The sequence below is a fragment of the Dermochelys coriacea genome, chromosome 1, assembly GCF_009764565.3.
Source record: "Dermochelys coriacea isolate rDerCor1 chromosome 1, rDerCor1.pri.v4, whole genome shotgun sequence".
Classification (NCBI taxonomy): domain Eukaryota; kingdom Metazoa; phylum Chordata; order Testudines; family Dermochelyidae; genus Dermochelys; species Dermochelys coriacea.
Genome location: NC_050068.2, coordinates 1315859 through 1343576, shown reverse-complemented (window position 1 = coordinate 1343576; position 27718 = coordinate 1315859). Strand labels below are relative to the sequence as shown.

The 27718-nt window shown below is 44.5% G+C and overlaps 1 protein-coding gene and 1 pseudogene across 1 annotated transcript; one reads left to right on the top strand and one right to left on the bottom strand.

The window, feature by feature from the left end:
• Window positions 1-16456: 16456 nt before the first annotated feature.
• Window positions 16457-17331, top strand: LOC122457813 (annotated as a pseudogene).
• A 7525-nt stretch (window positions 17332-24856) lies between these two features.
• LOC119863385 (putative olfactory receptor 52P1) lies at window positions 24857-25993 on the bottom strand. Its single transcript, XM_043503921.1, is given in 4 exon segments — window positions 24857-24919; window positions 24922-25424; window positions 25427-25717; window positions 25963-25993. Coding segments are annotated over 4 exon segments (888 nt in total).
• Window positions 25994-27718: the final 1725 nt, after the last annotated feature.

Here is a 27718-nt window from a genome sequence, read left to right as displayed (position 1 = left end):
TCTTGTAACTTAAGGTTTTGCCTAGAGGGATTCTCTATGTTTTCGCAAAAAGAAAAGGAGTACTTGTGGCACCTTAGAGACTAACAAATTTATTTGAGCATAAGCTTTCGTTAGCTAAAGCTCACTTCATCGGATGTATTCAGAGGAAAATACAGAGGGGAGATTTATATACACACACAGAGAAAATGAAACAATGTGTTTTATCATACACACTGTAAAGAGAGTGATCACTTAAGATGAGCTATTACCAGCAGGAAGCTGGGGCTGGGTGGGGGGGGAGGAAGAAAACCTTTTGTGGTGATAATCAAGGTGGGCCATTTCCAGCAGTTTACAAGAACGTCTGAGAAACAGTGGGGGGTGGGATGGGGGGGAGAAATAACATGGGGAAATAGTTTTACTTTGTGTAATGACCCATCCACTCCCAGTCTCTATTCAAGCCTAAGTTAATTGCATCCAGTTTGCTAATTAATTCCAATTCAGCAGTCTCTCGTTGGAGTCTGTTAGTTTTTGAAGATTTTTTATTGAAGAATAGCCAATCTCGGGTCTGGAATTGGTGACCAGAGAGATTGAAGTGTTCTCCAACTGGTTTTTGAATGTTATAATTCTTGACGTCTGATTTGTGTCCATTCATTCTTTTACGTAGAGACTGTCCAGTTTGACCAATGTACATGGCAGAGGGGCATTGCTGGCACATGATGGCATATATCACATTGATAGATGCACAGGTGAACGAGCCTCTGATAGTGTGGCTGATGTGATTAGGCCCTATGATGGTATTCCCTGAATAGATATGTGGACAGAGTTGGCAACGGGCTTTGTTGCAAGGATAGGTTCCTGGGTTAGTGGTTCTGTTGTGTGGTGTGTGGTTGCTGGTGAGTATTTGCTTCAGGTTGGGGGGCTGTCTGTAAGCAAGGACTGGCCTGTCTCCCAAGATCTGTGAGAGTGATGGGTTGAATCTAATTACCCTGTAAGGTATTTACCATCCTGATTTTACAGAGGTGATTCTTTTTACCATTTTTAATATTAAAATTCTTCTTGTAAGAAATTGAATGCTTTTTTCATTGTTCTTAAGATCTAAGGGTTTGGGTCTGTGGTCACCTATGCAAATTGGTGAGGATTTTTTATTTTTTATCAAGCCTTCCCCAGGCAAGGGGATGCAAGGTTTTGGTGAGGATTTTGTGGGGAAAGATGTTTCCAAACAATGCTTTCCCAGTAAACCCAGTCAAACGTTTGGTGCTGGCAGTGGAAGTCCAAGGGCAAAGGGTAAAATAGTTTGTACCTTGGGGAAGTTTTAACCTAAGCTGGTAAAAGTAAGCTTAGGAGGTTTTCGTGCAGGTCCCCACATCTGTACCCTAGAGTTCAGAGTGGGGAAGGAACCTTGACAAAGGCCAATGGCATTTTGGGATGTATAAGTAGGGGCATTGCCAGCAGATCGCGGGACATGATGGTTCCCCTCTATTCGACATTGGTGAGGTCTTATCTGGAGTACTGTGTCCAGTTTTGGGCCCCACACTACAAGAAGGATGTGAAAAAATTGGAAAGCGTCCAGCGGAGGGCAACACAAATGATGAGGGGACTGGAACACATGACTTATGAGGAGAGGCTGAGGGATCTGGGATTGTTTAGTCTGCAGAAGAGAAGAATGAGGGGGGATTTGATAGCTGCTTTCAACTATATTAAGGGGGGTTCCAAAGAGGATGGATCTAGACTGTTCTCAGTGGTGCCAGATGACAGAACAAGGAGTAATGATCTCAAGTTGCAGTGGGGGAGGTTTAGGTTGGATATTAGGAAAAACTTTTTCACTAGGAGGGTGGTGAAGCCCTGGAATGGGTTCCCTAGGGAGGTGGTGGAATCTCCTTCCTTTGAGGTGTTTAAGGTCAGGCTTGACAAAGCCCTGTCTGGGATGATTTAGTTGGGGATTGGTCCTGCTTTGAGCAGGAGGTTGGATTAGTTGACCTCCTGAGGTCCCTTCCAACCCTTAGTTTCTATGATGTTGTGGTATCCTCGCATACTGAGGACACCTCTCCAATTATTAGGAAGAGACAGGTAATAGTTGTGGGGATCAGATCATTAGAAACATAGATAGCTGGGTGTTCGATGAGTAGTGACTTGCCTGCTGGGTGGGAAGTTTTATGTGTAGTGCTGGGGAGAAGCCAGTGGTCCTGGTACATGAGAGTATCATTGGCATAGGAAATGATAGTAGAGATTATCCTGGAGGCTAAATTTAGTCTGCTAAGTAAATGACTGGCATGCAGGACTTCCATGGTAGCATTCTCTGAAATGTTCCTGTAACGCCGACAGGTACCAGTCACCAGTGGGTAGGATTAAACCTGGGACTTCTGGAGCTTAGTGCAGAAGCCTATACCAGAAGAGCTAACAGTAAACTGCCTCTTAGCTAAGGCTGTAGAGCAGACTCATTCATCTTCTTTCTATCTTTCTCCCTCTCAGTGGTCTCAGTGCCACTAGATGGAACAGACCACCACACCAACTTCCATTCCCAAGGCCAGTTAGACAAGCAGAACTGCAGGTTCTCAATGCGTGGATGAGGCGATGATGTAGGGAGGTAAGGTTTTTATTTATTACAATCTGGCAAAACTTTTGGCAAAGAGGGAACCTATACAGGAAGAATGGTCTCCACCTAAACCAAAATGGAACCAGATTGCTGGCACTTAAAATTAGAAAGGTCATAGCGCAGTTTTAAAACTAAGGGCTGGGGGAAAGCCGACAGGTGCAGAGGAGCACATGGTTTGGACAAAGACAACCCTTAGGGGAGGTTCTATTAATGGACATTACCTATGTCCTAGTGAGGAGGAGAGGATGGAAGATGAAAAAATACAGCTTGGATCTGAGGCGAAACCGTCAAATAAAAAAAGGTCTCATCCAGTTACATCATGTAATGGCAGACAGTTAAAAAGTGACAGTTTTTTAAAGTGCTTATATTCCAATGCTACAAGTCTAAACAATATGGGAGAACTAGAGTACCGCATATTATATGAGGATATTTATCTAATAGGCATAACCAAAACTTGGTGGAATGAGGATAATCAATGGGACACAGTAATACCAGGGTACTAAATATATCAGAAGGGTAGAATAGGTCCTACTGTTACCCAGGGTTCTTTCAACCCAAAGCTCTTGGTAACTTTTACTCTGTGCGATGTGGCGTCAGGAAATAAATCAGGGGAGACACGGCCGCCTGACCGATAGATGGCTGGCACAAACAGGACAACACAAGAGTGCTTTCACTTAAAGCTAAACTTTACTTAGTCTCAAGCACTTATACACACATCTGCAACAGGTTAGTAAACACCCCCAACCCTTGATAATTACCAAAGCTGAGTGTGGTTCTCGAGTGGCACAGCGGCAGCCCGTCTACTAGTGGGGAACACAAGATTGATCCAGAGGGAGAGTTCAGTCCTGAAGAGTCCCACCACCTCAAACTTTTCCCCCTTATTTATACATTAGTAATAGAATGACATGTCCCTTAAAGAAAACTTGTTAAGCAAGCAGTTCCAATGGGCAAGCAAGAGGCTCCTTCTGATTATCAATTAACCAGGTGTGGGTTTTTCCAGAGTTTGCAGCCTTGAGGCCCCAATAGACATTCCTGGGGCACATCCTGCTCTTCTTAGATGCAAGTATCAGCAACTTCAACACAATTCTTATCAGGAAGGATGCGGGGTCAAGATGCCCTCTCTATGGCACCCAAAAACATTAAACTGAGACTGTTGAATGTCCAATTTACAGCCTGCTGACTTGGCTGCTTTTAGCAATAAGCCATAGTGGTTTCAGGCACTTTACTGGTTTGCCAAAGTGTCCCCGTACAGTTTTGGTGGAGATATATTATCAACCACCTGACTATGATGGAGATAGTGACGTGAAATGCTCAGGGAGATTAGAGATGATATAAAAATTAAAAAAAGCCCTCAATAATAATGGTTGATTTCAACCATCTCTATATTGACTGGGTACATGTTACCTCAGGAAGGGATGCAGAGATAAGAACCCACAAGAGAAGAAGTAATTGTTGATTTAGTCCTAAGTGGAGCAGAGGATCTGATCCAAGAGGTGAATATAGCTGGACCGCTTGGTAATAGTGACCATAATATAACTAAATTTAACATCCCTGTGACAGGGAAAACACAAAAGCCTCCCAGAACTGTAGCCTTTAATTTCAGAAAGGGGGACTGCACAAAAATTGGGAAGTTAGTTTAAACAGAAATTAAAAGATACAGTGCCAAAATGAAATCCCTGCAAGCTGCATGGAAACTTTTTACAGACATCATAATAGAGGCTCAAAATAAATATATACCCCAAATAAAAAAAAATATAATAAGAGAATGAAAAAAGTGCCACTGTGGCTAAACAACAAAGTAAAAGAAGCAGTGAGATGCATACAGGCATCCTTTAAAAAGCAGAAGTAATATCCCAGTGAGGAAAATAGAAAGGAGCATAAACTCTGGCAAGTGAAGTGTAAAAAAGAATTTGAAGAGCAGATAGCCAAAGACTCAAAAAGTAATAGCAATTATTTTAAGTACATCAGAAGTCTGCTAAACAACCAGTGGGTCCACTGAATGATCAAGATGCTAAAGGAGCACTGAAGGACAATATGGCCATTGTGGAGAAACTAAACATATTCTTTGCATTGGTCTTCATGATGGAGGATGTGAGGGAGGTTCCCAAACATGAAGCATTCTTTTTTAGGTGAAGAATCACCTAAATTGAGTTATAGGACTGGAAGGAACCTCAAGAGGCCATCAAGTCCATTGCTCTGCACTTGCGGCAAGACTAGCACCATCTAGGAACTGTGCCAGACTGAGGTGTCATGAGTGGAGATTTGGAAACAAATTGATAAACTAAACAGCAATAAGTCACCAGAACCAGATGGTATTCAACTAATCGTTCTGAAGGCAGTCAAGTGTGAAATTGCAGAATTACTAACTATAGTCTCAGAGTAGCAGCCGTGTTAGTCTGTATCCACAAAAAGAAAAGGAGTACTTGTGGCACCTTAGAGACTAACAAATTTATTTGAGCATAAGGTTTCATGAGCTACAGCTCACTTCATCGGATGCATTTGATGAAGTGAGCTGTAGCTCACGAAAGCTTATGCTCTAATAAATTTGTTAGTCTCTAAGGTGCCACAAGTACTTCTTTTCTTTCAACTATAGTCTGTAATCTATCATTTAAATAAGCTTCTGTTTCAAATGACTGGAGGATAGCTAATGTGACCCCAATTTTTAGAAAGGGCTCCAGATGTGATACTGGCAATGACAGGACAGTAAGCTTGACTTTAGTACTGGGCAAACTGGTTAAAACTACAGCAAAGATCAAAATTGTCAAACACATAGATGAACATAACTTCTTGGAGAAGAGTCAACATTGTTTTTGTAAAGGTAAATCACACCTCACTAATCTACTAGAATTCTTTGAGGGGGTCAACAAGCCTGTGGACAAAGGGGATCCAGTAGATATAGTACTTAGATCTTCAGAAAGCCTTTGACAAGGTCCCGCACCAAAGGCTCTTAAGAAAAGGAAGCTGCCATGGGATAAGAGGGAACAGGTTAAGAGATAGAAAATAAAAGTAAGGAATAAATGGCCAGTTTTGAGACTGGAAAGAGGTAAATAGTGGTGCCCTGAGGGATCTGTACTGGGCCCAGTCCTATTCAACATATTCATAAATGATCTGGAAGAAGGGATAAACAGTGAGATGGCAAAATTTGCAGAAGATACAAAACTACTCAAAATAGTTAAGACCCATGCAGACTGCAAAGAGCTACGAAGCTGGGTGACTGGATAACAAAGTGGCAGATGAAATTCAATGTTGATAAATGCAAATTCATGGACATTGGAAAACATAATCCCAACTATACTTTTATAATGATGGGGTCTAAATTAGCTGTTACCACTCAAGAAAGAGAGCTTGGAGTCATTGTGGATAGTTCTCTGAAAAGTCCACTCAACATGCAATGGCAGCCAAAAAAGTGAACAGAATGTTGGGGATAATTAAGGAAGGGAAAGATAGTTAGACAGAAGATACTATATTGCCTCTATATAAATCCATGGGATGCCCACATCTTGAAAACTGTTTGCAGACAGATGCGGTCACCCCATCTCAACAAAGATATATTGGATTTGGAAATGGTACAGAGAAGGGCAACAGATATGATTAGGTGTATGGAACAGCTTCTGTATGAGGAAATATTAAAATGACTGCTAATATTTTGCTTCAAAAAGATATGACTAAGGAAGGGATATAATAGAGGTCTATGTAATCATGACTGATGTGGATAAAGTAAATAAGGATGTGTTATTTACTCCTTCTCATAACAGACAAACTAGGGGTCACCAAATTAAATAATAGGCAGCAGGTTGAAAACAAACAAAAGGAAGAATTTCCTCACACAACACACAGTCAACTTGAGGAACTCCTTGCCAGAGGATGTTGTGAAGGCCAAGACTATAACAGGGTTCAAAAAAGAACTAGATAAGTTCCTGGTGGATAGGTACATAAATGGCTATTAGCCAGGATGGGTGAAGATAGTATTCCTAGCCGCTGTTTGCCAGAAACTGGGAATGGGCGACAGGATGTATCACTTGATGATTACCAGTTCTGTTCATTCCTTTTGGGGCACCTGGCATTGGCCACTTTTGGAAGAGAGGATACTGGGCCAGATGGACCTTTGGTGTGATCCAGTATGGCTGTTCTTATGTTCTTAGATCATCCTGAAAAGATAGTGGTAGGAGGTAATTCCTCGGTCTGGTAAGACAGAGAAAGCTCTGTAAAAGAGCTACAGGGAGAAGACACACTTCTGAGATCACAGGTCTCTAGAAAAGTGGTGGGGCGGGCAGGGGAAGGTCCCAGTGCTGGTAGTGGAGGTTACAGGGAAAGTCCAAGGCAGGGTGGTTTTTTGCAAGGGTATAACCCTGCGCTTAGGAAGTAGCTCCGCAGGGGTCTAGCCGAAGTGCAGAGTCCCCTTACAAACTTACCTCACCAGACCCTGCCATACCAAGATCCCTAAAATGACCTTAGATTGAGATCCCTACTGAAGGGGACACTGAGGGGAAAGGAAAACGAGTAATTTAACACATGTTCAGGTTCAGGGAGGTGTTTAAAGACACAGTGGGTATTGAACAAACCAAACTGTCCAAGCAGAAGGCATGGTATAATAAAAATATTTGGAAACACCTACCTGTGATAGAAGATTTGGTGTCATTGTTAAATCTCATGATGGAAAGTTTGTTGCTAAGATAAGAACAGTCTTATATTTTTTTAAAAGAAATAATTTGGTGCTGATGGTAATTCCCATGAGAAGATGTAACATGCATGATTGTTGGGAAAAGCTTTTGGACATGCTAGGAATAGTAAACAAGAATCCCTTTTGGGACACTGCTTCTCAGCTAACACCTGTAAACAGGCTCAAAGCTTGTCACAGCAGGGAAACCATAATAAACCTGGTCTGCTGTGTGGTAGGGGGAAACTGAGGCACGCCAACTCATGGCATTCATGAATATCTGTATTGGGTTATCACCAGTTGTAAAAACACAATGACTTAACAATGCTGCACAGATACAAAGAGAGGTGCTCTATAACAACCCAGAGCTTACCCTATTGGTATGCATGTATCATTTTTGTACCTAAAGTTATGAATATTAATTATATACCAGTATTCCAAATGTGTTTGCTCCTCAACACCCACAAGGTAGCCAGCACACTGTGGATGAACCATTCAAGGTAATGGCCCCTTAAGAAACAGATAGGCCTTAGAGGAAGCATATTCCACCAGATGGAATTTCCTGTGACCATTCTAGCCCAGACACGGGTAATGGCCCCTGCTTTTATTTATTTATTTATTCCGACTCATCGAAGCATGCAAGCACATGTGACACTGGACTCCATCTTGTGCCTGTACTTTTTCACTAACTGTACGGGGAGGACTTCACTTGGAAAAATGATATTACCACCACATAGCAAAAGTTATAAAATTGAGAAGTGACATTATCACGTGGCCCCATTCCCCCACAGCTCAACACCTGGAAATACATTAAGAACGAGGACTGAACTGGGGATGTGGTCCCAGGCTGAAGGGATTTCTCGCCTGTTTATGGAAGACTCGTGGACTGTTTGTGCCATCAGGGTGACACACTGCTTGATTCAAATCCTGTCTAATGTCTAAAACTTACACTGTGATTTTGTTTATTTTTTAGATAACCAACTTTGATCAGTTCGCTATTACATATAATCACTTAAAATCTATATTTCTCAAGTTAATAAATCTGTTTTATTATTGTCAATTGATCAGCATAGCAACATACAACACTCAGAGCTTTTCAAGCCTTTGAAGAGGAGAGAATTAATCGATTGTTAGCTGTCAAGAAAAAGCATCACCGCTATAGATACCATGATGCTACTACTGACTTTGTCTGCCCAGTCTGTTCATGAGTATGCTCTTTACACTTTGACTCCAGAATCTACAAAAAGAGATAGCATGAAAAAATCATTGTCGAATCAATGGAATACATCCCCCCCCCCCAATATAGTGTGTTGTTTGAAATGTAAAAGAGAAATCTGCTCAGGAAATGGAGCTGGTGCATTTTCCTCTCCCCTTGAGAGAGAGGGGGAATGAATAATAAAATTACACTGGTCAGGCTTTCGACCAGGGCAAGACAATACAGCGTTTGGGTCCTTGGCGGGGGAGCTGGGGAAAATTGGCTGGAGCCTCTCTACTTTTGGTGAGTGGCTAGTGAACTAATTCATGTAACTGCAGCTGAGTGTGTTGCTGACTGTGTATGGCTGTGTATGTTCAAGACATGGAGAGGATTGCAGCTTGTCACAGCCTCGCAGTGTGAGAGGGACCCAGACTGGAATTCCAGAGGGGTCAGAAGTACCCCCATTGGTGGTTGCACCATGGAGAAGTCCATCACCTCCACCCAATTAATAGGCCCTGCTAGAGCATGAGTCCATTTCCCTCTTCTCATGCACTCAGTTACTGATGGAGACAATGTGGTTACTGCAGGGAAGTCAGGACTACTGGATTCCGTCTGTCATTCTCTGTATGACTTTGGCCAAGTCACATCTCCCTGTGCCTCAGTTTACTTATCTGTACAATGAGGATACGTTCATAGTGACTTTCCCTTGCTAGGTCTTTTGAAGATCCTTCAATAGAAGGTGCTGCACAGTATGATGATTGTTACTGGTGAGAATTACTGATCTCTGATCTCTTAGCAACAGCCCTGTGTGTCTGCAGAAAGTGTTCGAGTTTCCCCTCAGTCATCTTTCTCCAGACATCTCTCTGTCTAATATCTGCCCATGTATCGTGGGCATTTACATGGTATCAGATCATTTGGAGATCTAGGCATTACCCCTAGTTTTCTTATCAATCAACTATAATTTTTAATATCACAAATACACGGAGCAGCCAATTCATTTCTGACTCAGCACAGAGCCCCACAGTTCTCATCTCCCTTTGGGAAGGTCCCTTAATTACTGTTTAATTAAAGGATAAGGAACAAAGAAGCACAGAGAGGCTTGTCTCCACCCAGTTTACATTCAGATGCCCACTGCTCCCTAGAGGCTGAGCAAACCTCACTGGGATTGCACAGAGCTATATTATAAACTGTACCCCTGTGTCGGATCTTGACATGGGATATTGCTGAAGATGCTGGGGTGAGAGAGGTTTGGGACATGGCTACCTGAGGGAGGTTCCCAGAGAAGACACTTCCATCTCAGAATTCAGGTACCCATCTCTTGCTGAGGAGCTCACCTGCTCAACAAACCTATTATAACTTGGGAATGATGGAATAGAGAGTAATTTTATGGTCCTTTATGCTCTGCACACCCATTAAATATTCCAGGCCCGAGCCACAGGTGATGAATTTCCTCGACTACCATGGGCCAAAATTTCCCTGTATGCTGTGCTGCCCTCCCTGCCCCACAACTGATGGTCTTCATCTCCAAGGTGGCTGCATTTCAGGATGAAAGCTGTTAGTAGATGTACAATATGAGGACAAATTCTGAGGCCATACCCCCTAGTTTGCTCAGGAACTGCTCAGGCAAAACTCCCCTTGGAGTAGGAACTGAGAAAAGACCCCATGAACCTGCTGTGTGTTAATGCACAGATACTGTCACCTCCTTCTCTTGCATTTCAGGGCTATGACTGTAAATAGGGGGCTGTTACCTGACCTTTATCTACTGGAATGCATGAAGGTGCTAGGGCTTCTCACTGAAAAAAAAATTCTTTATTCAACATGAGCAAGACATATTTTCTCCTAGCTTCACTGGAGAAGTTGGCTGAACTACAATGGCCAATCCATGTATGGATCATAAATGATCTGGAGGATGGTGTGGATTGCACTCTCAGCAAATCTGCGGATGATACTAAACTGGGAGGAGTGGTAGATACGCTGGAGGGGAGGGATAGGATACAGAAGGACCTAGACAAATTGGAAGATTGGGCCAAAAGAAATCTAATGAGGTTCAATAAGGATAAGTGCAGGGTCCTGCACTTAGGATGGAAGAATCCAATGCACCGCTACAGACTAGGGACCGAATGGCTCGGCAGCAGTTCTGCGGAAAAGGACCTAGGGGTGACAGTGGACGAGAAGCTGGATATGAGTCAGCAGTGTGCCCTTGTTGCCAAGAAGGCCAATGGCATTTTGGGATGTATAAGTAGGGGCATAGCGAGCAGATCGAGGGACGTGATCGTTCCCCTCTATTCGACACTGGTGAGGCCTCATCTGGAGTACTGTGTCCAGTTTTGGGCCCCACACTACAAGAAGGATGTGGATAAATTGGAAAGAGTACAGCGAAGGGCAACAAAAATGATTAGGGGTCTAGAGCACATGACTTATGAGGAGAGGCTGAGGGAGCTGGGATTGTTTAGTCTGCAGAAGAGAAGAATGAGGGGGGATTTGATAGCTGCTTTCAACTACCTGAAAGGGGGTTTCAAAGAGGATGGCTCTAGACTGTTCTCAATGGTAGCAGATGACAGAACGAGGAGTAATGGTCTCAAGTTGCAATGGGGGAGGTTTAGATTGGATATTAGGAAAAACTTTTTCACTAAGAGGGTGGTGAAACACTGGAATGCGTTACCTAGGGAGGTGGTAGAATCTCCTTCCTTAGAGGTTTTTAAGGTCAGGCTTGACAAAGCCCTGGCTAGGATGATTTAACTGGGACTTGGTCCTGCTTTGAGCAGGGGGTTGGACTAGATGACCTTCTGGGGTCCCTTCCAACCCTGATATTCTATGATTCTATGATTCTATGTGTGAATCCCATTTGGCTAAAATCTATGCTCCAATAATATCGGTAGCAATGGATTCCGCAGGCCAAATATGTATTATTTTTACAATTTTATTTTATCAGTGTTATATGTTCAGACTTTCAATGTAATTGAATGTTCCCCTGTTGTGTGTCATGAGACATAGTAAATATAAATGCCTGATCTTTATGCTTTTATAAATACCTCAGTCTTTAATAAGGCTAAAGAGGATCTTAGGGATAATGGTAGCATGACAAATGGGAATGAGAATATGGAGGTAGATATTACCATATCTGAGGTAGAAGCGAAACTCAAACAGCTTAATGGGACTAAATCGGGGGGCCCAAATAATCTTCATCCAAGAATATTAAAAGAATTGGCACCTGAAATTCCAAGCCCATTAGCAAGAATTTTTAATGAATTTTTTTGAAAAAGTAACAGATTTTTTAGATAAAGGAAATGCAGTGGACCTAATTTACCTAGATTTCAGTAAGGCATTTGATACCGTGCCACATGGGGAATTATTAGTTAAATTGGAGAAGATGGGGATCAATATGAACATCAAAAGGTGGATAAGGAATTGGTTAAAGGGGAGACTGCAACGGGTCCTACTGAGAGGTGAACTGTCAGGTTGGAGGGAGGTTACCAGTGGAATTCCTCAGGGATCGGTTTTGGGACCAATCTTATTTAATCTTTTTGTTACTGACCTTGGCACAAAAAGTGGGAGTGTGCTAATAAAGTTTGCAGATGATACAAAGCTGGGAGGTATTGCCAATTCAGAGAAGGATCAGGATATTATACAGGAGGATCTGGATGACCTTGTAAACTGGAGTAATAGTAATAGGATGAAATTTAATAGTGAGAAGTGTAAGGTTATGCATTTAGGGATTAATAACAAGAATTTTAGTTATAAGTTGGGGACACATCAATTAGAAGTAACGGAAGAGGAGAAGGACCTTGGAGTATTGGTTGATCATAGGATGACTATGAGCTGCCAATGTGATATGGCTGTGAAAAAAGCTAATGCGGTTTGGAATGGAATGAAAAACTTGTCTTATGAAAGGAGACTTAAGGAGCTTGGCTTGTTTAGCCTAACTAAAAGAAGGTTGAGGGGAGATATGATTGTTCTCTATAAATATATCAGAGGGATAAATACAGGAGAGGGAGAGGAATGATTTCAACTCAGCACCAATGTGGACACAAGAACAAATGGATATTAACTGGCCACCAGGAAGTTTTAGACTTGAAATTAGACGAAGGTTTCTAACCATCAGAGGAGTGAAGTTTTGGAATAGCCTTCCAAGGGAAGCAGTGGGGGCAAAAGATCTATCTGGTTTTAAGATTCTACTCGATAAGTTTATGGAGGAGATGGTATGATGGGATAATGGGATTTTGGTAAGTAATTGATCTTTAAATATTCAGGGTAAATAGGACTAATCCCCTGAGATGGGATATCAAATGGATGGGATCTGAGTTACCCAGGAAAGAATTTTCTGTAGTATCTGGCTGGTGAATCTTGCCCATATGCTCAGGGTTCAGCTGATCGCCATATTTGGGGTCGGGAAGGAATTTTCCTCCAGGGCAGATTGGAGAGGCCCTGGAGGTTTTTCGCCTTCCTCTGTAGCTTGGGGCACAGGTCACTTGAGGGAGGCTTCTCTGCTCCTTGAAGTCTTTAAACCACGATTTGAGGACTTCAATAGCTCAGACATAGGTGAGGTTTTTTGTAGGAGTGGGTGGGTGAGATTCTGTGGCCTGCGCTGTGCAGGAGGTCGGACTAGATGATCAGAATGGTCCCTTCTGACCTTAGTATCTATGAATCTATGAATCTATAAGATTCATATGGACTATTAGAAGGGTTTTTAAGGTCATCCATCCTGATCTCCTGTATAACACAAGCCATTAAATTTCACCCAGTGACTCCTAAATTGAGCCCAGAAACTTGTGTGTGACTAAGTCCTGGTCTATACTGGTGTTTTGCATCACAGAATCATAGAGCTGTAGGGTTAGAAGATACCAAAAGGGTCATGTGGTCTAACCCCCTACCAAAAAAGGAAGCATTTGTTGTGTCTGAACCATCTAAGACAGATGGCTGTCCAATATCCCTTGGAAAATCTCCAGTGAATGAGCTTCCACAACCTTCTGAGGTATCTGTTCCATTGTTATCCTGTTCTTACAGTTAGGCAGTTTCTCCTGAGATTTAATCTACATCTGCTATGCTGTTGTTTGAACCCACTGCCTCTTGTCCTCCCCTCCTTGGCAAGAAAGAACAATCATTCTCCATCTTTTTTATAGCAGCTTTTCAAGTACTTGAAGACTGCTAGTCTGTCCTCGCCTAATCTCCATTTTTCCAAACTAAACATACTCAGTTTCTTCAGCCTTTGTTCCCATGGCTCGAATTCCTTCCCTTGGATCATCTTTGTCTCTGACCTCTGGATCCTTTCCAGTTTATCTACATCCTTCCAATACATTGGTAACCCAAGCTGGACACAATAGTCCAGCTGAGGTCTAACCAGCATCGAATAGAGTGGTAGTTGCACATCCCATGACATGCAAGCTATGCCTTTGTTAATACAACCAAAAATTGTATTTGCTTTTTTTTTTGCAGTAGCAAACAAATCCACCCCCCTCAGCAATGTAGCGATATCAATCTAACCCCAGTGTAGAAAGCATGAGGTTCAGGGAAGAATTCTTTGCTCAACCTAGTCTCCCCCTCCCTCTGTCAGGAATGATCTCCAGTCTGCAATATTTTTTTGTAGCTCCTTTCTGCCCCCTTTCCAATTTTTCAACCTCCTTTTTAAAATGTGGACCCTGGAAATTCACACAATCAGTTTTCACCAGTGACATTTACGGAGGTAAAATCCTTCCCCTGCTGCAACTCATCACTATCCTGTTTATGCATGCAAGGATTGCATTAGCCCTTTTGGGCTCAGCATCACACTGGAAGCTCACAATGAGTTGGGTGTACACAATGACCCCTAAATTCAGATCAATCAGTATGCCTGCCCTGGCTGCCTCATTGTAAACATTTTGCACATCTTTGGGTCGCCTGTAAATTTTATCCGCAGTGATTCTGTATTGGCTTCCAGATCATTGATGAACATATTGAATAGCCTCAAGCCTAGAACTGATCCCTGAAGAACCCTGCTAGAAACAGCCCCAATCACTGACAATGGCCAACTGATAAGTGCTTTCACACAGCACTATCCTGTATTTGCCCTTTTTTTTGTTGTTGTTGCTCTGCTGCTGCCTGATTTTATACTTCTGGTTCCGAATGATGAGATGTGTGTGTACTCTGGTGTTTGTAACTCTAAGGTTCTACTATAGATGCTTTTTAATATCCTCCATGACTGCTAAAGGACTGGAAAGTATTTCATCATCGCCTTTAATAGGTGTACCTCATATTGCTTCTTTCCAAATGCAGAACAAAAATACGACTTGAACACATCTACTTTTTCTGCAACGTTAATAAATTTCCTTTCTCCCTCTAGGAATTGACCTAAACCTTTCCTAGCATTTCTTTTGTTCTTAATATACTTAATAATCTTCTTATTCTCATCCTGAGCCCTGCATGGATTTTCCCTGATGTCTTTAACATACTTTATCAATTTTCATAAATTCCATTATGTTTTGCTTGCTATCTTTTCTCCCATTTTTCATATGTCGCTTCCCCCGCCCCCAATTGCTGCATTCACTTTCCAACTGAACTGGGCCTGACAGGTTTCCCACAGGGTGCAACCTGCAAATGGGGTATCACTGAGCCCCCATGACCCACCAGGCTGGGCCCCCTCTCAAACTGTGGTTCTGTGATAAGTTGCCAAGCTTGCTCTTTCACCAGCAAACACACAGGTAGGGACACAGCCAGCTGCAGAACTTGCAGACTGCTGTGATCAGCTGTGCATGGGGAAGCTACCACTAAGGAAGTGCCCAGCTGCTCCATCTGGAGTGTAAAACAATATTATATTGTCTTGCGCTGAATAGATCTGCCCCTAGTTATCACTCCCATACACTGGTTTGTGATAAAGCAAAAGCTAATTTATTAACTAGAAAAGATAGATTTTAAGTAATTATAAGGGATATCAAACAGATCAAAGCACAATATGGGGTGTAGTGTCACACCGGGGTTTTACCCATGTGGTCCGCTGTCTTGACTGTGGTATCATGTCTTTTTAGCTGTCTAATAAATTCTTCTTAAAGATCTCCCGCTTTCATTCCCATGTTTCTCTGTGAATTTTTCCTTCCAAAGAGTTTTGCTGATAATTTGCCGTGGCTTTAGGGAATTAGCCCTTTTGAAGCACAAAGTGTCTACAGATATTACTGGTTGGTAAATGTTCTGTTTGTCCATATAAGTATAATTACTTACATTATTTTATTTTCCTCTCCTCTGTCATATACCCCCTTCTTTGTCTTTTCTCTAAACTAAAGAGTCCCAGACTTTTCATTCTGTCCATAACTGACAGCCTCTCCCATTCTTATAACCTGTTTCACAAAACTTCATTTGATCTTTTATATCCTTTATAGAGACTGTGTGGCCAAGACTGAGCGTGTGTCCAGAGCAGGTTATTCTCCTTCCCACTCCTCAGGCATCCGGACATTGTCTTTGTTTTGGCCTCTGCTGCGAATGAGCAGGTGTTTCCATGGAGCTGTTATCAGTGACACCCCAACCTTTTCCCTGAAGTTTGTTCTAGATGGTGTGTATCCCCCGGCACATATCTTGACAAAGGTTTGGGTTTTTTTTCCACTCTCATATTTTGAGCAACTGGGAGAATAGAAAACTCCCTACATAATGGACTCTCTAGTCTGGCTCTCATTGTATTAAGAAACAATGATCGATAACTAGTCTCCACACTCGTGTTTCCTGCTAGTGCCTATTAAGGTTTCTCATATCAAGATGTGTAGGAATTATTGATGCATGGAGCACCATGAAATATGGAATTGGCATTAGTAGGGTTAGTGGTTCATATTTCATTTCTCTGAATAATGAAAATGCCATTTTTCAGTGTGTGACGAGTGACCAATCCACTTCACCCATGAGAACAGCCCCAGTAGTGCATGTAGTGTCTCATATTCACATTGTCTCTTCATCCAGGCATTTGTACTGAGACTATCACCCTGGGCCCTGGGCACATACAAGAAGTCAGGAGAACGTACAGTACATGCAAGATACACTGCTCTGCCTCAGCATTGGACACCTGCTTCACTACTCCATGTCAGATTCCAACACAACCGACTTCACCAACCCCTCCACCTTCATCCTGCTGGGCATTCCTGGCCTGGAAGTGGCCCATGTCTGGATCTCCATCCCCTTCTGCACCATGTATTCCATAGCCATCTTGGAGAACTTCACCATCCTGTTCATTGTGAAGAGGGAGACGAGCCTCCATGGGCCCATGTACTATTTCCTCTGCATGCTGGCTGTCACTGACCTGGTCCTGTCCACCTCCGTCCAGCCCAAAATGCTGAGCATCTTCTGATTGAATTCCAGGGAGATCAATTTCATTGTCTGCCTCACTCAGATGTTCTTCATTCACTGCTTCACAGTGATGGAGTCTGGGATCTTTGTGGCCATGGCTTTGGATTGCTATGTGGCCATCTGCCATCCCCTGAGACATTCCACCATCCCTGACAAACCCCATAATAGCCAAGATCTGCCTGGCCGTGGTGCTGCGAGGAGGCATCTTTGTATTGCCTTATCTCCTCCTGGCGAGGCGGTGGCCATATTGCAGTAACAAAATCATCCCCCCCACACACTGTGAGCACATGGCCGTGGTGAAGCTGGCCTGTGCCGACACCCACCTTAGTAGTTACTACAGTCTTTTTGTGATATTCTCTGTGATGGGTCTGGATGTGTTTTTTTTCACTGTGTCCTATACCCAGATACTCAGGCCATCTTCAGCCTCCCCACAAAAGACGCCTGGCTGAAGACTTTGGGGACCTGCAGCTCCCACCTCTGTATTTCCATGTTTTCATTGCCAACGTGTACCTCCTGGTGCCCCCCTTGCTCAACCCCATCATTTACGGGGTGAGGACCAAACAGATCCGGGACAGGCTGCTCCTGCTCTTTATTCATAAAGACACCTAAAGTTGTCTCCTGGTGCCCTGGTTCTCAGACCCAGCTCTGTACAGAGCTGGCCTAAATCACTGACTGGACGGTCAGGGAAACATTAAATTCTTTCCTGTCCTCACTGTACTGTGTCAGTGTGACAAACTGTGGAACTGGTCTATGTAGAACTCATTAAGTTGTCCCCTTTCTAATTGCTGGTAACTGAACCTCTGAGGCCCCACTACCCGCCCAACCTCTCCCCTCAAGGCTCTGCCCCTTTCCACCTATTCCTACAGGGACCCATCCGTGTTGCTCACTCATTCCATCCCTCTGTAACTCCCTGGATTATCTCCACCTCCCTCCCCAATCCAGTTGGACTCCCTCTGCTCCAGGGTGGGACGGGAACTGCTGCAGCTTGACAAGGAACCTGACGTGAGTGCACTGAGCATGCAGCGCTGTGGCTGACAGGTCAGTCAGCGGAAGAGAGGGAAGCCAGAAAGCTGTATAGAAGCAGCTGAGGGTGGGAGCAAAGCTGTAATACAGGCGGGAAAGACTGTGCATCATACAGTTTGTGGCTCCTAAAGCTCAGCTACAAATTTGTGAAGGAAGAGACCATTGTGTCGCTTATATCTTTCACTTTCAGCTCCCTTTTGTTACTCACAGCTGGGAGCCTGTAGCAAGCAGAGTCCCAGCATAGAATCATAGGACTGGAAGGGACCTTGAGACACCATCAAGTCCAGTCGTCTGCGCTCATGGCAGGACCAAGCACCATCTAGATCAATGGTGACCAATAGAGATCCGATGCTAGCCACACTTGTGGTTTTGAATTTTTCTTATTAGCCACAGTATAAAAAAGCCACATGCATTAGCCACAATTCAATAGCCTATTAGACTAACATGTTGCTAGTGGTGAACATATTGGACACCGCTGATCTAGACCATCCCTGAGAGGTGTCTGTGCAACCTGCTCTTAAAAATTTCCAATGACGGAGATCCCACAACCGCCATTGGCAATTTATGGGTATGGGCTGGGAGTCCTTTGCCCTCACCCAGGCCTAGGGAGCAAGGCAAGGAATCAGCTTTGAAACTAGGAGGACAACAGCTGAGAGAGGTGGAAGCATAAGCCCTCACGTTAGCTGGGAAGGCGGGATGCTGGGCAGAGGCCAGGGTGGATGTGGTAGCTCACAGGGAGGGAGATAAACAGCACATCTGCCATTAGCCGGGTATTTACACACGGACACGGCACCTTACCTGGAACTACAGGTACACCCATTGCCCAGGGGCTGAAGCTGAACTGTGAGCTGACTCTTACATATGCTCTGCATGACGCTTCTGGTTACTACATCTAGAAGCTCTTTGGCTAGGCTGCTAGGCAGTATTATCCCCGTGTCTTGGAGGGACTGAACCACGGAGCAATAAACTGATTTACCCAAAGTCACACAATGAGTCAGTGGTAGAGGAGAGAATAGGGAATCCTGATCCCCACCCCACCTCTCCTTTTAGTTGTGTTAGATGCACTGAGGCTATTTGTGTGTCATGATCAGTGGAGTTGCTGTCCTTCTTAAACAGGGGGAATTTATTAATGAAACAGCTAAACACTATGGCCGCAAAAACAGGTTTCCACACAGCTCAGTGTTCAGCCTTGTCTTGGTCGTTTATCAGGGACCACACAGTGCCTAGAACTCTACAGAGTGCACCCTCGAAGGCCCTGATTAGGACCTTTTGGTATCAGCACAATGGAAATAATAACTAATAATAATCTCCATTTAATACATGGAGAGGCTGTGGCTCAGAGTGCAAATCTAACTTGCCCAAGGTCACCCAGTGAATCTGTGGCAGAGCTGGGACTCTTCAATCGTAGCTCACTGGTCTCTGATGATGCTTTATCGCTAGTTAAATTATTTGGGCTAAATCCTTAGTTGGTGGAAGTAAGTGCAGCCCCACTGAAATCAGGGGAGATCCCCTCACTAGAGAAAACAACGGAGATCGTGCACCAGGCCTCTGTGCTGCTGCATGGACCTTATGTGTCAGGTCTAAGAGAGTCCTGGGAGTAGTGAGCAATAGTCTGTGTCAGTGGTGCCCATGTGTTACCGTACCTCAGTGGGACACAGCTGAGGATGGCAGATTCAGGCAAACTGCTGAGAAATGGGGCAGCCTCACCCTAGACTGGTGGTTGTTCTATCCTTAGATTCTACCAAGCCAGCAACAAATGGGGGTGGCAGGTTTGTAGAAATTGTGGTGGTGCCCAGAATGCCCAGAGCCTGCCCCCCTCCAAGCTCTCCCCACCAACTTCCTAAGGCTCTGGGACGGAGTTGGGGTGCAGGCTCTGGGCTGGGGCAGGGGGATTGAGGTGCATGAGGGGTGCAGAGTGCAGGCTCTGGGAGGGAGTTTGGGTGTAGAAGGGGGGAGAGGTCAGGCTCTGGGAGGGAGTTTAGTTTTGGGGAGGAGGTCTGGGGTGCAGGGTCTAGGAGAGAATTTGGGTGCTGGGTGCAGGCTCTGAGTAGGGGGTGGAGATGCAGGAGGGGGTGAGGGGTGCAGGCTCTGGGTGGGTGTTTGGGTGCAAGAGGGGTGGGAGGGCGGTGGTGGGGGTGCAGGTGGGAATTTGGGGTGGGAGGGAGCATGGGGGAGCTAGTGGGAGTGCAGGAGGGAGTTTGGGGGGTGCAGGAGGTGTGGGGGAGGGGATGTGGGTGCAGGCTATGGAAGAGGGTGGGGGGTTCGGTGCTTACCTGGAGCATCCCCTCCAGCAGCAGCTCCTAGGCAGGGTGGGACAGGAGGTCTCCATGCACTGCTGCCCCCAGGCACCCCCCCTCAGCTTCCTATTGGCTGCAGGGGTGCTCAGAGCAGGGGCAGCACATGGAGACACAGCTGCCCACGGACTGCAGGGACTTGCCAGCAGCCATCTGCAGAGAGCATGTAGGAAGCCGCTTAGCTCCACTGCACTGCTGGTGGTGGCAGGTGGGGCATCCTGGGCCATGTTAAATCACCCAGGGGTGGCAGGTGGGCTAAGGGGACACCCCGGGGAACGTGTAGGGGTGACAGATGGGGCCAGGAGAGAGACTCGGCCCCAACTTTGTTGGAGCCAGGCCCCAGGGCCAGGAATATTCCTGGTGCCCTGGCACCATGGGCCCATATAACTCATCACCTATGGCAACAAATGTTAACTTCTGTCTCACCACACTGATTAACCGGAAGCCAAAATTGCATTCTCCTGAGGTATCCCAGCACTCAGCTAACCACCCAGATACTGGACTCCATGATGGGTGGTCAGTTTCACCACATATAGACTCATTCTAATCTCAAGAGATCAACCACTTAGCCAGGTCAATATATAACTCAGATCTTACCCAATAATCATGACGCTGCCAATCCCTTAGCAATTAAATATTAAAGCGTTAAAAATGAAAGAAAAGAAGAAGAGCTATAAATGGTTGATAGATCAGATACATCCAAGTGATTTTTCAGTGTTCAGAGATTAGGACCACAGCAGTGATGGAATAAACTGCTCACTTGCAAAAGTCTCTCTGGAATCACCCAGACAAGTTGGGGATCATTAGTCCTTCTTCAGAACTTCCTTGATAGAAATCCAGACCAGAGAACTGAAGGAGGATATTAAGACAAGGTGGGGATGTCTCAGGGGTCCTTTTATATCCTCTGCTCTGTGCATGGAATTTTACTGTCCTAAACAAAGATCACTATCTCTGTTTGTGGAAAGTTACACGCTCAAGATGGAGTCCAGGGTCACATGAGCATACCACATGTCCTTCTATGTTTCAATGCCTCATGGGGGCAGATGATGCCTGTATTTTTGCTGAGTGTGTTTCTTCGATGGCCCATTGTGAGAGCTAAGTGTCCTTGAAGGGCCATCGACACATTGATGTCTGGCCTTAATATAAATTCTATGTGAGGGGTTTTACCCAAGAATACAACACATGTATAAGATACAAGACCCTGGCCAATATTAATAACTTCAGATACAAAGGTGATACATGCATATAAACAGGATAATCAAATTTAGCAAATCATAACTTACCCACTGACACCTGACAGGACATACTTTGTACAACATTTGTTGCAATTGTATAACTGTGGTAGCAACAATGATAAAAATGGTCATATTCAATCATACAGCATCACACCATTTTATCCTCCCAAGATGACCCGAGAGCTGCTAGCCACCTAAGCAAGGGGCATTGCCCGGGTTCTAGCAGGGCAAGCAGCTGGGACATTAGACCCACTAGGGTCTAGGATGGGAAGAACAGATTAAAAACTGTTTTTCCGCAGGGACCCTGCTCCTTAGACAAAGACAGGAGGAAAGAGTTCTTGAAAAGTGAAAGGTGGACATCCGTGAACTAGACTGCTTCCTCCAATGTAGCCAGCTCGTCCCCTGGGCTTTGAACCTTAACTTCTGTTTGACTAAAGCATCTTCCAAAAAGGCTTCCAGGGCTAGATCCACAAAGGTTCTTAGGAAAATATTGAATTTAGGCGCTAATGCCTTTCTCAAACCCCGGCTCAGCTGCTGTCTAACCCTGAAGGAGCTGCAGATTCCACCAGTACCCTGCACAAAGCAACCCGAGTGCTGACGCTGCTCCACAGCTAACGAGCTGCTCAAAGTCTTCACTCAGGCCTCAATTCTGCTGGGAGACTCCAATGTGCAGTTCCCCTGCCCATCCCCCCCCCCCCCCCACGCAGGCCTGTTCCTTTAGGCATTCTCAGATCATGCTTCCTGGATGAGGCCTTGCAGTTCGGGAATGTGTGTATTTACAAGTGTGCCCGTGTGTGTGTGTGTGTGTGTGTGCGTGCATGTCCACCTGTTTGTGTGTGTGCATGTGCATCTGTGTGTGTGTGTGTGTGTGTGTGCACCTGTATTTGTGCATGTGTATTGCTGTGTGTGAGTGTGCATGTGGGTATGTGTGTGTTTACATGCACATGTGTCTATGTATTTGCACCCCCAGAATATCTCTTAGACCAGTCGCTTAGCGCCCTCGCTTGGAATGTGGGAGACCCAGATTCAAATCCCTAATCCACTAAAAGTTTTTTTATACAAAGTTGTACAGCTCTAGCCGGAGATACTGAGGGCCCCACCTGAAATTCTCATTTTCTGCTGCTCAGGGCGCTCATGTGGGATGTGGGAGACCTGTCTTTAAGGCCCTACTCCAAATACGGTAGAGTAAAGATTTTGGATCTGGGTCTCCCACGTCTCTCGGGTCTCCCACAAGAAAACCCTGACCTGTTCTAGGCATCTTGCTCTAAGAGAGGGCTCACTGTTGACAGTCCCATGTAGAAATAGCCTTCTCTTATCTCCTGGACTCCTGAAGTCACACATCAGTGGGAGTTAGGTACTTAAGGACCTTAGTGAACCATGAGAAAAAACCCACTGGATGATGATTCCCCGTGGACATCTCCTTGCTGCGATCTGTCAGTTAGCCAGTTCTTACTCCATCTAATGAGTGCTCTAATGACACTGTCTAGTGCTAGTTTGTTAATCTGAATGTCATGTTGAACTAGGTCAAACAAATGGCAATGGCCTAAATGTGGGCAAATTAGAGAGAGTCCAGTGGAGGGCAATGAAAATTATTAGGAGTCTGGGGCACATGACTTATGAAGAGAGGCTGAAGGAACTGGGATTATTTAGTTTTCAGAAGAGAAGAGTGAGGGCAGATTTGATAGCAGCCTTCATCTACCTGAAGGGGGGTTCCAAAGAAGATGGTGTTAAGGGTGGAGGTTCTGTGTGCACGTGTCTAATTCCGCTCAGCCAAATTACTGAGTGGAACTAATGTTCCATATTTTTCAGATGGTATCAACAGCTGGTTGTTTTTTTCATGCTCTCTCCAGGGGGTGGGACAAAAGAGCTTGCAGACACCTCACAGGAAGGAATTCCCATGTGTGCTTTCCTGGGTTCTCAGGAAGGTTTTTGCATTTGGGTGGTGGCAGCGATAACAGTCCAAGGCCAGAGAATCTGTAACCTTGGGGAGTTTTAAGGCAAGCCTTTAGTGGCAAGTATCTTTAAGGTCTTTTGCAGGCCCCCACCTCCTGCACTCAAAATGTCAGAGTGGGCAAACAGCCTTGACAACTGGCAATCAAGATGGGATTTTTTTTCTCGAAGATCAGCTCTAATTCAAAAGGGAATTAATGAAGGGCAGCCCAATGGACTGTGTGATGCAGGAGGTCAGAACAGGATCCCTCAAGGCCATATAATCTACAAATCTTGCCACACCCTGGTTGCCACATTTCGGGTCTGGGCAGGTTGAAAGGAATACAAGAAATTCAATGCTCATCGATGATTACTACTCAGTGCCACTGGTAGCAAATGAACCAGACTTTCTGTGATTCTTTGTGCACCCCTACTGCTAAGGAGAGAGAAGGGGCCCAGGCTGAGTGGAGAGTGGAGCAGTGCCGACCAGAGCCAGAGGGGCCAAGGGAGCAGCCCAGGGAGGAGAGCTGTAATCAGGAAAGCCAAAGAAAAATTGGAGTTGCAGCTAGCAAGGGATGCGAAGGGTAACAAGAAGGGTTTCTACAGGTATGTTAGCAACAAGAAGGTGGTCAGGGAAAGTGTGGGACCCGTACTGAATGGGGGAGGCAACCTAGGGACAGATGATGCAGAAAAGGTTGAAGTACCCAATGCTTTTTCTTCCTTCATTCTTCAAAGACAAGGTCAGCCCCCAGACTGCTGCCCTGTACAACACAGTATGGGGAGGAGGTGAGCAGCCCTCCAGGGTGAAAGAACAGGTTGATGACTGTTTAGAAAAGCTGGACATGCAGATAGGGCTGCAATACATCCAAGGGTGCAGAGGGAGTTGCAGAGCCATTGGCCATTATCTTTCAAAATTTGTGGTGATCGGGGCGGGTCGAGGACAATTGGAAAAAGGCAAATATAGTGCCCATCTTTAAAAAAGTGAAGAAGGAGAAACCAGCGAACTACAGACCGGTCAGCCTCACCTGGAAAAAACATGGGGCAGGTCCTCAAGGAATCTGGAGCTGCCGATATGGGGAAAGTAGTCCTTAAGTGTCCTTAAGTGACTTGCCACAAGATGTCAAACACGTTTATATAAGAGATTAGTATATTTATTATTACTTTAATTTTCTTTCTTTTATGTAGGAATTAGAAACACTGCTCCTGTCAGCTAATTGCCAAGTTATCTGCCAATACCCTAGAGTTTTGAAGTGCCTAAGTACCCCCGGGGATCACAGTTAAAGTTGCCCACCCTGCCCCCACACACCAAAATCTGAAATGAAGTCCCTGCAGCAAGGTATGGTGAGGTGGAGACAATCCAGCAATTGATGGGTGGGGGAAGAAGAGTGAGCGACCCATGGGAAGAGATGGGGCAGTGGGTGGAGCTTTAAAGTTCATTTACCAGCAATTAGATGTGTGGCCACCCTATGACTTAATGAGTTGTACACAGACCCATTTCCCAGTTTGTCAGTCTGATACAGAATAGTGTGGTCAGGAAAGGATTGAATGTCACTTGTACTGTACAAAAAGTGATTCAGGGAAGGGGGCCCAGCACCATGTCATCAGCCAGTTCTGCATGGAGCTCTCACTGAGAGCAGAGCATGAGCAGAAAATTTAGGTCCCTTTATGAGAAAAGAGATGGAGTAGCCTGTCCCGGATCTGTCTGGGACAGATCATCATCCATAGATGATGGGGTTTAGCATGGGGGGGGGCACCAGGAGGTAAACACTGGCCACGAGAACATGGAAATGCAGAGCCACATTGTGGCCAAACCGCTGTGTAAGGAAGGAGAAGAGAGCTGGGATGTAAAAGGCTAAGATGACACAGAGGTGGGAGCTGTAAGTCCCCAAAGTCTTAAGTCGGGTGTCCTTTGTGGGGAGGCTGAAGATGGCCCTGAGGATCTGAGTATAGGACACAGTGATAAAAAACACATCGAGACCAGTCACAAAGAATATCACAGAGAGACCATAGTAACGACTGATGCGGATGTCGGCACAGGCCAGTTTCACCACAGTCATGTGCTCACAGTATGTGTGGGGGATGATGTTGGTTCTGCAATATGTCCACCTCCTCAGCAGGAAGGGAGTGGACAGTACGAGTATGCTGCCACGCAGCACCATGGCCAGGCCAATCTTGGCCACCACGGGGTTTGTCAGGATGGTGGAATGTCTCAGGGGGTCAAGATGGCCAAGTAGTGATCCAAAGCCATGGCCACAAGGATCCCAGATGCCATCAATGAGAAGCACTGAATAAAGTACATCTGGGTGAGGCAGGCACTGAAATCAATCTCCCTGGAATTGAACCAGAAGATGGTCAGTGTTTTGGACAGGGTGGATGTAGACAGGACCAGGTCACTGACGGCCAGCATGCAGAGGAAATAGTACATGGGCCCATGGAGGCTTGGCTCCCTCTTCACAATGAACAGGATGTTGAATGTAGGCAGAACGGTGTCTTCTGCATATACCGTATGTTCCCCTTACTTCCTTTATGTGCCCAGGCTCTAGGTGATGGTCGCAGTAAAAATTCCTGGATGGAGAGACAATGTTAATATGAGACACTACATGCACTACTGGAGGCTGTTTTCATGAGTGAAGCAGATTTGTCGCTCTTCAAACACAGACAAATGGTGTTTTCACAATTCAGGGAAATGAATTATGAACTACTGACCTGGCTAATGCCTATTCCTTATATTATGGTGCTCCCTGCTTAATAATTCCTACATGCTGTGGTGTGGGTAACAGCAATAGGCATCAGCAGGCAATGCAATGAGACTCCAGCTAGAGGGTCTCTGGTGTAGGGATTTTCCCATTCCCCGGGTTACTCAAAATCTGAGAGTGAAAAAAAGCCAAACCTTTGCCAAGACATGTGCCAGGGAAAACATCCCAACTGCTACACACCACAGGGGCAAAAATCCCTGTGCATCATTGATAACAGCTCCATGGAAACACTTGCTCATTCACAGCAGTGACTAAAACAAAGACAATATTCAAATGTGAAAGGAATGGAGAATAACCTGCGCTGAACATGCACTCAGGTTCGGTCACCCAGTCTCTATAAAAAACAGAGGAAATAAAAAGGGGGTTTCCAAGACAGGATATGAGAATGGGGGAGGTTGCCATATGTGGACAGAATGAAAAGTCTGCGATTATTTAATTTAGAGAAGAGACAAAGAAGGGAGCATTTGATAGATGAGAGAAAAATAAAGAAAGGAAGTGATTACATTAAAATGGACAAACAGAGAACAGTTCCCAACAAGTAATATCTTTAGACACTTAATGCTTTGAAAGGGCTAATTCCCCAAAGCTGCGGCAAATTATCAGCAAAACTGATTGGGAAGAAAAAATATAGACAGGGAAATGAAAATGAAAATTGGTAGTTCTTTAAAAAGTGATCTTTAGAGAGTTAAAAATTCTCAATTCCACAATCAAAAAGTGCCAATCAATCAATATAGAACTAATGGGATAAAGGGAAAATAGATAGCAAGCAATACATATTGGAAGCTATGAAAATTGATAAGGGATGTAAAATAATCGGGGAAAAATCAAAAGAAATCCTAGAAAAGTTTAAGCCAAATCCTAGTGGGTGAAAAGAAACTGGTTAAAGTTGAAAAAAGGCAGATGTATTCACGACATAGTTTAGTTCTGCATTTGGAAAGAACCTTTATGATGTACATATATCACATGAAGTGATGAAATACTTTCCAGTCCATTAGCAGTCAAGGACCGTGTTAAAGAGCGTGTATGGTAGAACCTTAGAATTACGAACACCAGAGTTACAAACTGACCAATCAACCACACTTCTCGTTTGGAAGTAGATACACAAAATCAGGAAGCAGCAGAGCCCAAATAATAGAAAAAATGGTAAATACAGAACAGTTCTGTGTTAACTCTAAAGCATAAACAAAGAAGGGAAAGTTAAAAAAAGATTTGACAAGGTTAGGAAACAATGGAAATGCTGGTATGGGATTAGTTAACAAAAATGTCTAGGAATATAATTAATGTCAGTCAATAACAGGGTTTGGGTAAAACGGGTTTTCTGAAATAAACCCAATGTCATCCTTTAATGAGAGTGCTTTGGCTGATCATGGAAACTGCGCAGATGCAAGAGACTGGTTTCTCTGAGGTATTTAATTAAGTAAGGGAAAACATTCAGATAAAAATGAACACTCTACAGTATCAGTGAAGCACATATAAAATGGATTAAAAACTGGCAGATCTCAGAAAGCAATTGCCAGTGGGCCATTGTCACCAAATGGGGCTGTTTCTAGTGGGGCTCTGCGGGGATCAGTTCTAGGCCTGATGTGATTGAATATTTTGATCAGTGATCTGGAAGCAAATAGACAGTCACTGCAGAAAAAAGGGGACTTCTGGGGGTGGGGGAGGAAGTAAAACACTAAAAGACCAGAGAAATGCCTGCACTGACTAGAGTACAACCTCAATCCTTACCCCTCATAGAATCATAGAATCATAGAATCAT